Source organism: Peromyscus maniculatus, chromosome 13 (assembly GCF_049852395.1).
Source record: "Peromyscus maniculatus bairdii isolate BWxNUB_F1_BW_parent chromosome 13, HU_Pman_BW_mat_3.1, whole genome shotgun sequence".
NCBI classification, from domain to species: Eukaryota; Metazoa; Chordata; class Mammalia; order Rodentia; family Cricetidae; genus Peromyscus; species Peromyscus maniculatus.
Window position 1 is genome coordinate 44,988,040 of NC_134864.1, and position 12,110 is coordinate 45,000,149.

The 12,110-nt window shown below is 38.3% G+C and overlaps 1 protein-coding gene across 17 annotated transcripts in view; it reads left to right on the forward strand.

Annotated features, from left to right (window-relative positions):
- Positions 1–9,092, forward strand: part of Ikzf2 (IKAROS family zinc finger 2) — a 158,663-nt gene extending 149,571 nt beyond the window's left edge. For all 17 annotated transcript variants that reach the window (XM_042260178.2, XM_076550183.1, XM_076550186.1 and 14 more), the window contains one exon: positions 910–9,092. In XM_042260178.2, the coding sequence (XP_042116112.1) occupies positions 910–1,634 (725 nt within the window). In that variant the 3' untranslated portion in view covers positions 1,635–9,092. The remainder of the gene's footprint in view (positions 1–909) is intronic.
- The last annotated feature ends 3,018 nt before the right edge of the window (positions 9,093–12,110 follow it).

The window sequence follows — 12,110 nt, forward strand, 5'->3', positions numbered from 1 at the left end:
CTCGCTCTATAGACCAGGCTGGCCTCACAGAGACTCACAGAGATCTGCCTGGCTCTGCCTCCCGAGTGCTGAGATTAAAGGCGTGCGCCATATTAAAGGAGAAACAATATAGTTCAAACAAGAAAAAGCAGTGAGATTAACAACAGGCATACAAAGTTATCATTGTCACACATCTGGACATATCTGGTGTAAAAGTCAAAAGTTGCCATTTCCAAGAAACAAAACTTAAATACTTTTCAACTTTGTGAACAAGTATTTTTTCGAAGTAATCCTTGATACATTATTAAGTAGCTTTTAATTCCACTTCTTTTATCAGGCGATACAGCTTTCAAACCACTTGAATAATAATTGTTTACATTCTCCTGCCTGATCTCTATCGACTCTATAGCTTTTCTTTCCTAAAGTAGTAGTTAAATTAGCGAAATTATCCCTGCTCAAGAATGTAGCTGCATAGACAGCATGGGCCATAAGCAGATTCCGTATGCTTGCCCGGTCTCCATAGTTCGTTCACTCTGTTGGAGATATGCAGGAATGGGCACAGGTTCTGATTTATTTTCACCGGGCATGTATTCTTTCTCTTGTGATCCTGAGCACCTTGCAAATGAACATTTTAATAAAAATTAAAAATAAGATAAAAAGCTTTCAGGCTGGCTGCATTTCTGTGATGGCATTAAAGCCAGTGCAGATGGTTTGTGACAAATTCCTTTGGCATGGCCACAGTCCCTGGGCATCTCGACAGAATTGAAAGAGCCCAAACACTTGACCTAAAGAGTAAAATAGCACCATTGGTGTAAAATGGAGGAAGTGTTTGGTTAACTTTGTACGTTCTCATATTTTAATCCATCCACTAATTTTGTTGTGTTTCTTTTTCTTTTCTCTTCCTCCTCCTTTTTTTTTTTTTAATTTTAGGGGAAAAGCTCATGCGATTCAGCTACCCAGATATTCATTTTGATATGAACTTAACGTATGAGAAGGAGGCTGAGCTGATGCAGTCTCATATGATGGACCAAGCCATCAACAATGCAATCACCTACCTTGGAGCTGAGGCCCTTCACCCTCTGATGCAGCATGCACCAAGCACAATCGCCGAGGTGGCCCCAGTGATAAGCTCAGCTTATTCTCAGGTCTACCATCCGAACAGGATAGAAAGACCCATGAGCAGGGAAACGTCGGATAGTCACGAAAACAACATGGATGGCCCCATCTCTCTCATCAGACCAAAGAGTCGACCCCAGGAAAGAGAGGCCTCTCCCAGCAATAGCTGCCTCGATTCTACTGACTCAGAAAGCAGCCATGATGACCACCAATCCTACCAAGGAAACCCTGCCTTAAATCCCAAGAGGAAACAAAGCCCAGCTTACATGAAGGAGGATGTCAAGGCTTTGGATGCTGCCAAGGCCACCAAGGGCTCTCTGAAGGACATCTATAAGGTTTTCAATGGAGAAGGAGAACAGATAAGGGCCTTCAAGTGTGAGCACTGCCGAGTCCTTTTCCTAGACCATGTCATGTACACCATTCACATGGGTTGCCATGGCTACCGGGACCCACTGGAATGCAACATCTGTGGCTACAGAAGCCAGGACCGTTACGAGTTTTCATCACACATTGTTCGAGGGGAGCACACATTCCACTAGGCCTTTTCATTCCAAAGGGGACCCCTCTGAAGAACTGCACATGAAGAAATACTGCACTTACAGTCCCACTTTCCCTCAGACGGTGACATACTTTCTTCTTAATACCGTCACTGTCTATGATTCTTACTTTGTGGACAAAATGTCATTTGCTCTGCCTAATTATAAAAAAAAAAAAAAGAAATGAGAGAAAAGGGATGGGATGTTCACTGATAACTTGGCTTGTTTATTTTGTGGGTGTAAAGCAGTTGATTTCTGCCATGCATCCCTATTAAGGCCTGTCATGCTTTGGGAAATCATTTGTTTCATAGAGATTCACCTAAAATATTCTGATTTGCCATTGATGTTCAGGATTGTGATGGAAGGCAGGAAACGTGAGAGTTTTCTGGGTCGGACTTGGGCAATTTAAAACAGTCTAAGTAATTTTCCTCTCAAAGGTGTTTCAAAATGTAAACCCATTTTATTTGCTGTTCTTAGAGATCACGGAACACAAACACATTATTATCTTCAATAACTCCTAGGATGAGTTGAATTGTTGTGGGTTCTACGTTTACCTCCCCTACGGAATTTATAATTCAGTATGTTTTACACTGTATCATATAGTAAAACTTTTAAACTACAGGAAGTTAAGGGCCACTACGATACATCTGAGGTCCTTTGATCTTATTTTTCTAAACTTGCGCACTGTTTTTCCATAGTTTTGATGACTGGCATTTTATAGACACCCTGGCAGCCTTACTTTTAACACCTGTAACAAATAGTATTTTTATGTAGTTTTCAGAAAAGCATGTGGTCTAAGAGTGGGTAAGAGGCAGTCAGTAATTTCCAGGAAGAATTCTGCTTTTCACAATTTGAGATTTTTTTTTTTTAAAGTTGTATTGTGATGGCAGCCTAGTATACATATTTGTTTCTCAAGGTGTGTTTACGATCGTCACTTTATCAGCATTTAAACAGTGTTAAGCAGTCAGCAGAAAAGTGTAATTAGGCTAACAGTAGGGGGAAAAATCCCACTCTGAGAACCCTTTTCTGGTATTTTTCTTCAAGCTGTGACCACTCAGTGTTCTGTCCATAGTCCATTCCTCTTTGACTCTTGGAATAGAAGGTCTTAAGAAGCCTGGCTATCGGCTGCTTCTTTCAAAATCTTGGAGCAACTGCTAATTGGACCTGAATGTGGTCATTTGAACCCTGGAAGGTCATCCATTAACGAGGGCTATTTATTCCACTACTTCTTCAGTAATAACAGTTACTACCTTTGCTGCAGAGGAAAGGGAACTTCTTTGCAACCAGAAGATCACACTGCAGGTCCAACAAAAGAGCAACCAAGTTTTCTTTTACCCTTCTTGGAGTTGAAAATGTGACAGTCTTCAGGGGAAGGACCTGCACTTAAAAAAAAATTTTTTTTTTAAAAAATCAGTTCTGTTAAGTTCTTGTCAGACATGAATCTCAATCCATTGGTAGAGAATTTTCTGTCTTCTCTTTGTTTGCACAAGTCATGTACTTCCATATTTCATGGGCAGGTTTGAAGTTGATCTCTGTGGGTGCTTGGCTTCCTCTCTGGAGAGTGCACTGGCATTTGTGGGTGGGGCTGGAGCACACTATTCTCAAGTCATCTGGCAGAATGCTTTTGGCAGTCATAACGTGCTGCTTGTCTTTGAGGAAAGCAAGCCTGACCATGACTGGATTCTCTGACAGCCATTTGTAAATGCTGAAGGTCTGCTGAACAGTGACAAATAGCTGCTCCGAGGGCCTACCTTAGAATAGGATGCTGAAACCACGTAACTGCAGAGTGACGTGGACAGTGTCAAGACTCAAGAACTACCCACGGATGAGCAGTGTTCTCCTAACTCGCTTTGCAGATTTCCATCTGTTCACTTAAGGAACTTCCTAGCTCTAACATAGCTAGTGCTCGGTAGAAAAAGTTCTGACTTACCTCTTTTACTAATGCTTACCTTAGTTATTTCTGGAGAAATGTCCAAATGGTTCCTTTACATGTAAGAAAATGAACCCAAACAGAGAGAAAGCGAATGCCAACCATGGGGTTTTCCATTTTTTGATTTTTTTTTCATCCCCTGGTAATTTGTGAAAACACAGTTTACTCAGGGATAAAGCGTCTAGTCAAGACTCCCTTACCCCCCCCCCCACTTTCCCGGCACACTCTGAAATCATGATGGAAATGGCATTTATGTTTGAATGAGACGAATAGTGTTAAGGCTCATGATTTTGTGTTTTAAAACTGCAATTTAACAAAGCATTTGGATGCCTGTCAATGTGTTCATAATTTTGGCTGTCTGAATTTCTGCTGGCATCCTTTATCAATCTTCTTCATTCTCTCTCCTCATACCTACTGTATTAATGATCATGTATCTCCCTGCACTAGGATTAAACTGAGTTTAGGTGTACATAAAGATTTGTGTACTCCCCCTATGAAGATGGTTACTAACATACTCTCTACTTTTCCAATTCCATCTTACTGGAAAACCTGATTTATTTAAGGGAGTTAGCTGTGATGGTATATTTGCTGGACATACACACTAGCTTTTTTTTTTTTTTTTTTTTTGTAAGATGCATGACACAAGGGACAGAAAAAGACATAGATGGCTCAGGTGTGACAGGGACAAAAGAGATCAAGGTGAATTCAACATTTGTGGGTTACAGTGAATTTTGTGGACAAAGTGCTGTCTGAAGGACTCTCGATGACTTTTCACCAAAGACTATATGTGACGTGTAGCACCTAACACTAAGTGGGAGAGCCAGATACCAAATAAATCAAATTTGCCTAACAGTTACAAGCCCTGTTGATTTAGGTGAGATTTTACAATTGAGAGCATATTTTGAGGGGGATGAAAATGGGTTATCCTCTGTTTTCCAGTTGGGCAGAAATTTATCAGATGACTCTGTCCTCATTTTGCCCGGAATTTTTTTTTGTCCCCAGTTCTTCCTGGAGAAACACGCCGTCTCTCTGTAATAGTGATGAATTGCTGTCACCTAGGCTTTTTAGAACAGTGGCCGGAACAGCAAGCAGAGAGAGGCACGAAACACCAGTCCAACATTCCGTTTAGAATCTTCTGAATCAAATGGGGAAAATGAGGGCTGATTATTTAGGATGAAGTAACCTAGCCGGCTGGCGTGCATACGTACACGTGCCTGTTGGAATACATTACAGTTGGCAGGCCATGTGTGTTGCACATTCTTTGAATGAGGAGTCATGAAAAGAAGCAGATAGCATCCCCCAGATGTGTTCCAAACCTTAGAGTTAAAAGTACGGTTAATACATCAGCACTTAGGTCGACTTGACCAGGTTGTACTAAGAAATCCTGAAATTGTCAGTGTATCTTTAGGGCTAGTGGCAATTTCTATCCCAAGTCTCCATTATCTACATCCAGGGAGGAAAAAAATGAGAAGATATTAAGTTGACTGGTGAAATATTGAAGAAATATAGCTTTTTTTTTTTTTTTTGAGAGGAAGAAAAGGCAGGAAATGATTTAGCAACTTTGTCTTGTATTTGTGCTTTTGGTGGCACCGTTACACATCTCACAAGACCTTGACTTTTGTGTGTTTCATATTTTGACTTCGTGCTTCCCATGTCTTACTTCATCTTATCTCCAAAATGGTAAGTTATGGTAGAAAGATTAGTAGAGGAGGCGGACCTAGACCAGGAAAGCTGCCTGCCCCTAGATTCAGGACTATCGAGGATGCCTGGCTACACAGTTTTTTTCAGCCTTGAATTATTCATTTATAATAAAATTGTAGGTTTGTGGTCATCTCCAGTTGAAGTTCATGTGTTATTTTAACAAGGGCTGCCTGTATGTATTCTACAGTAAAAGCTCCCCATATTCAAAAGGGAAAAAAAGCGAGGGGTAAATTTAAGCTTTGTATATATAAAAATTATTTTATAAATATTTTAGTCTTCCAGTTTCTGCAAAATAATTAAAATATACAGTAACTGGTCTCTTAAATCCTGAATTTAATGTATTAAATACTTATACAATTTTATATTGGTGCCTTTTAAAAATGCATTGAGAGTGTTGGTTAGCTGTTTTAGCTGTACCACACTTTTACTGTGTATTTTTTAAAAAAAAAAAAAAAATCACATGAAATTTAAGTACTCTCTAATTCACCTTTGTGTTCTTAGCAAAAATAATAATGATAAGAATAACTGCTAAAAGAATTTCCAGACTTTCAGCTGAGCTGGCAAAAGTGACAGGAAACTTTGAAACCAGATTTTAATCTTTTTAGCTTAATAATATTTCTGAACATTATTATATGATAGAGGAAAAAGGAAAGCAGAGTCATGTCAGCAGCAAACTGAATTATGCTGTGTGTTTTGCTTTATTCTTGAGGAAGAATAGGTTTTGCGTCACACAGGGTTTCTTCGTAGAATTTGGAGTCAATAATACAGTATTGTTTTGCATTTTCTTTTCTCCTTGACTAGTGTTAACTCTAGTCCTGGATCCTCTGTCTTCTAACGAGTGGTTGTTTTATGAAATAATGTGGAAATGCAGACCATTGTTTCCCTTGAACAAAACAAAACTCAGCACTCACGTCACATTGCTCTTCTCCAAAGTGTCCTCTCGGATATTTCGTCCGGAGGTTGTCTGTCACTTGTGAGGGTGTCTTCGACTATGACAGCTTTTTAAAAAAAATGAGCTGCTGGTTGTATAAAGTAGACATCACGTGACCAAGAAGCTGTGATATGCTAGTGTTTCCTTCTGTCATAGTATATTCTTAGGCCAAATTAATGACACATTGAATATTTTTACATTTATTAAAATTTTGGGATTTCCACAAGGTTTTTATGTAACCTATTTCTAGGGGTTTTGTTTTCTCTTGCTGTACTGTGAGTTTGTGGGTATTTTTTCACATGCACTCTTAGAAAGGAGTTCTTACTTCTATTTATGATGTCTTTTTCCCACAGTACTCCATTTGTATATGTTCTGTACAAATTTGTCATAAATTCACCTTTATCCCATATAAACAGTGGTACGTAAACAACTAGTTTCCTAAGATGACTTTTATATTATGAATTAATATGAAAATGTAGAAGTCATATGCTAAGCCACATTAAGGACAGAATAGAAACGTCCAGTAGGTACAAATAAGCCAGTTTGCAGAGTGAATCAGGCCTTCAGTTTACCTCACCTAACACATAACAAGGAAAGCTTGGACAGATGGAGGTCACTGAATACCCTACTATGCACTTACTAGGTGATCGCTGAGTTTCATTTACTGGAAATGGATTTTAAAAGGAATATACTGTCACTGTAACCAGAGAAGGAATCTAGGGTTTGCTATATTTTTTTGTTGTTGTAGTTGTTTTGTTCTTTTTAAAAAGTTGTTCAAATTATGAAACTGTGATCTAAAAAAGTTGTGATGGTGGAGCACTTGAAATTTTGTACATCGATCACGTGCCCTTCTGTATGACAAAGTTGGCTTTTTACCTCTTCAGTTGTAACTTCCTCTCACACCTTTGTCTCCACACTGTTCACAGTCCTTCCTCCATTGTCTCTGGATTCTTGACGCTCCTCATAGTTGGAAGAGGAGGTCCGCTCTGAACTTCTGATTCATTAAGTCTTAATTTTTTCCCGGTAGTTTCTCTTAGCTGTATAATCTGCTGGTGTATTTTTATATTCACGTGTAGTTCTATATTTTTAATGTGTGGTTGGGTTGAGACGGGAAGCTGTAGAGTCCTTACTTTGCCTCATTCTCAAGTATGAGGCCCCTAACCTGGCTCCTGAGACTCTATAGTCAGAGGCTATGTCTGGTTCCTTTACGCTTGGAGTTTAAAATTGTTTGGCTTTCTTCTAAAATACAAGTTATAAAGAATAGCTACCCCCCCCCCCCCGCCCTGCAAAACAAAACAAAATGCTTAGAAAGAAGATAAAAATGTAAAGCAAAGAGTCTTAAGTTTCTTCCAATTAAGAGGATGAGTGCTTTAAAAGTTCTGCAGTAATATTCCAGGCTCGGAAGGGGTCTCGAGGCCCCATGCTTGCTCAAACGGTCCAGCCTTTGAGACTGTGTGTCATTTGCCGTTTCAGAAGGGTTACTTCTGCTATCCAGAAAAGTGCAATACCCCTCTTGAAGTCTTAAAAACTATGGTAATTTTTTTCTTTTCCTGACATTTCTTCTTTAAAAAAGAACCGTTGGAAATTTAGCATGTCAAAGGACATAACAAACAAGGATGAAAACCACTATCAAAAATTAGTAACTGTAGAAACACATGACGTTTCTGACTTCCTGGAAGCTTCCTTTAGCCTAAATAACCTTTGAAATCATGAGTGAGAAGTATATCCTGAAGCAGAAATCTGAACAGACTGAATTTTTTTTCTCCCACTCTTACCTAATGTTCTTAAGTTAAAGAACTAATATTTAATGTTTTTATTTTTCTTCCTTCTGGAAAATAAATATCAAAGCACTTAGGTCAGGTTTCAATCCATATTACCTGTTGAAGAAAAAATTTTAAATATTTGAAGCAGACCTGCTTTCATGCAGTTTGAGAAATATCTTTTGTATCATCCATATTTATATGTAGTTTGCTGTTTTCTTTTTCTTTTTTTTAGTACCTTTGTTCCCGTGATAAAACTGCTGTAATGTAAATACATGTTTTGTTTAAAAGTAACATTTCTTTGGCATTTCTTTTGAAGGCATTTACTGCATTTGTACAGTATGTGTCTTGGCTACTTAACTTTTTTTTCTTTAACAATACCAAAGGTAATTAGACTATTTTAAGGACTAATTGCTTGACAGTTTCTAGAATACTTTGATTTTTTTTTTTAGAAGAAAAAAGAAAAAAAAATCAAACCAGTAAACCTCATTTTTTCAAACTAATAATTTGGGGAAATAAAAACTATTGTTTAAAAAGAAATATATATATAAATATCTGTAAAATTAAAATTCCAGACCTTGTATGTCAGGTTTGCTCAGTGTAATGTAGGGGGTTTTGTTTTTGTCTTTGTTGTTGTTTTTTTTTTAAGGCTCAAATACCTCAGAAAATGGGGTTTACTGTGGAAATACTGCAGCAGTCTGCAGCTGTGTGAGCTGGCACTCTGCTGCGTACTGATTGGGAGACCTCCACTGAACAGTTTTATCACTGCAGACTGAAATGCGGGACTTGCGTTTTCTTTGTTTTTAATTCACACACATCCACGCTCTGTGCGTGTGCGTGGGTCCTGTGTATCTGTGTGTGAGTGTTGTATGTGCATGTGTGGATGTGTGTGTGTGTGCGTGTACAACTCAAGAAGCTGCAGAAACTTTGTAATACTTTGTGAAAGGGTTATATTATAAAGGTTTGTACTGTCTGAGTGCACAGCTACTGGAATAAACTTAGCCAATCTCAGGAACAAGCATATAATTTGTCCAAGATTTATTTCTTCTCAGAAGTGTAAGTGCAGTTTTTAATTCTGTATATTATTTAATATTTTACCAATAAAATAAACTTCTGACAGAAACTGTTTGTTATAAAAACTTTGTTGAAAATTCTGTACACGAATACATCCCTCCAGTCGCCGAAGACTGAACTGCTGCATAGTGACTTGGTCATGGCCATTGTTTGTGTGTGTCTCGGTCCTGTCCCAGAGCTCTAATGTGTGTGATGTCATTGGCCCTCCACCTTAGATGTTAGCTGCTCCCCAGCACTCTGTAGAGTCTACTGTGGCAGAGAACAAGGTATCACATAGGATGACATCTCTATGCTTTGGGTAATTTCTCTCATGTAATTAACCTGTTTTTAACCTTTAAAATCAATCTAAGATATCTCCATGTCAGAGCTGCACTGCTTGTTCTGAAGGACATCATTCATATGGAAAGAAAAATGTAGCTTGCTCCAGATTACCACTGAGTAACACACGTGGTTCATGCTTTGGTCACTAATCACATCATAAACTGGCATTCCTTAGTAGTCAGAACAGAATAATAGCAATTAAAACATTGCGGAGTAAGTGATAGATTGGTCATAGCATTGGAGTAGATTTGATTGCTAGCTCCGCTTTGTGTAGCTCTACCCCTCATGCCTCAGATTGCATAAGGACTGTATCTTTTCCATGAGAAGATTGTTCTATTACAAAGACAATTCCCAAGTAGAATTCTAAAAGGGGCCAGATGACTGGAAATTTATTTTACTTAGCTTTAGCTATCTGCTTAGCTCCTGTGCCAATTTATAAAGTCCCACACACATTTGAGATAGCTGTTAAATTTTCATTGGTACATATTTACAGAATCTGTGGATATTTGCAATAGCTCTCCATAAATTCCCTTCCATATGTCACACGGAATGAGAGAGAGCACAAATTCAGATGAACACATATAACCTAGACCAGAGCATCTTTCAAAATAGAAGCCTACGGCTGGAGAGGGTGAATGGGAAAGAGCAAGCAGAAGAAACTTAGCAAAGTACTACTAGTACTAGGGTTAGAAAGGGCTTTTCTCTATCAGAAATGTTAGGCTCTGGTTTATCTATTAACAAGAGCCATTTTTTAATTGAACATCCCTTATGTTCTTGAATCTCGTTGAAATCCAGTCAGAAGTAAGATGACATCTTGATATGCTAATACGTTATCAACATGCTCAAGCCAAAGGCCCCATCTTGAGATCGTGAGGGACAGGTCACATGATGAAGCAATTTCACAGAGTGTTTTAACCATGTCCCTTCCTGATGTTTGTGCCCTAAGTGTCAACAAAACCCAAGCGAAGCCCCAAAAGAAGTTCCCAGTGTTCTTTTATTTTTATTCATCTTAATTTGACAGGTAGTCTTTCACAATACCTAAGGGAGGTGTTTGCCTAAACTTTCTATTGGGCAAAAAGGAAATAAAGTCATTTGGAAGCCCACAAGCCATGTACAATTGGATAAAGGTGGGGGAAAGTCCAAAGAGAGGGTCACTCTGAGAAAGATCAGCATGCCAGCCTCATTATTTCTTCTTCCTGTGCCTTACACTCTTGGGTGATGTCTCCCATCAGACCAATTGCTTTTAGCTTTGACTTTACCAGGCAAAATATAAGCCCCTCAAAATAGGAAAAACAGATACTGTCCAAACTGGTGTTGAGATGTTTATTCTAGAAACCCTTAGAAGAGCTGTTTGAACATGACTTTCAGACCAACTGGGATGTCAATGAAGAAGCTGGATGTTTCAATTGTTTCAATGCTCCAGGAAAATACAAAGGTAAAGAGGGGTAAGGTAAAGGTGTTTAGGCTGGGGTCTGCTGCAGCTTAGGCGAGCCTACGATAGAAGAGGAGTGTTCTGCTCTGCGTTGTCCTGTTACTTTATCAGATGATGTTGGAGTCAGACTCAGCCAGCTCTACCAAGAATGCTTAGTGAACAGCTTAATGTGAAAGTCGGGACTGGCAACAGTGTCCATACCTAGGTCAATGACCTAGACCCAATTGTTGGTTCTGAGGATAAAAGCCTAAAGGATTCTGATTCATGACGACATTTTTTTTTTAATGATGCCAAAGTGTCCAAATCTAATACTCACTTTTTAAAATGAGCAAGGAGTAACTCAGGATATTTGGTTGTTGAGGTAGTGAAGGTGGATTCATCATGCCTTGGAAATGGGATGTGCATGGTAGGAAATGAGTGGCTGTCTTTCTTTTTTCTTTTCCTTTACTGTTTTTCCCCTCTTTCTTCTTGGTTTCTCTGCATCAAACCTGTTTTTTTTTTTCTCTTCTATAGAATCTGTCATGATTGTTTTCTGAGTGCTCTCCGTGACCCTGTCACAATTTTGATTAACTACTCTGAAACACGGTCTATTTCAACAACGTGAATGATTTTGTGCAATTAGATGTATGCAAGTTCTAACCAGATCCTTTCTGGTAAGTGCTTTACAAATGAGCACAATTATCACTGGCTTGTCCTAAGTCCCTTTCACATTACCTGTGGAAACTATATACTATCTGCTAGTAACTTTCATTTTATTGGCAAGGAAACAGAGTTCAGATCAATTATGGTTGGTTGGTTTGTTCATTTTATAAATATCCAAAATCAATCACAAGACTAAAACTGACTCTGATTCTAGAAACATGTAGTACAGTATTTTGTTTCCTGAACCAATTTGTTCAGAATTTGATGGGCAAACTCTGTTAATAAAGGGAAGGAACCAATTTTGCATAGTAGTAGCTAGCAAAATAATAATAATAGTAATAATAATAATAATAACCAACAGAAATAACTTAGTGTTCTGCTCATTCTGATTTTTAAACAGAATAAGCCCAGTTGAACTCATTGGCACAGTCAATGTGGAGGATAAGGAGGGGCACTGAGAAATACAGTACTAAGTTGCAAAGAAAAAAATAATCTGAAATTAAAATTTTACTAAGGCAGATTTTGAAATTTAAAATCTTGGGAGTTTTAAAATTGTGCAATAGGTTTTCTAGCAGACCTTTCACTTAATTTTAATTAATGTGCATTTTTTCTAATTGTCTTTGAAATTTTCTTCCCAGTTGATGAAATTACTTATCACTGGGTTCCTATCGTCGAACTCATTTCTTTT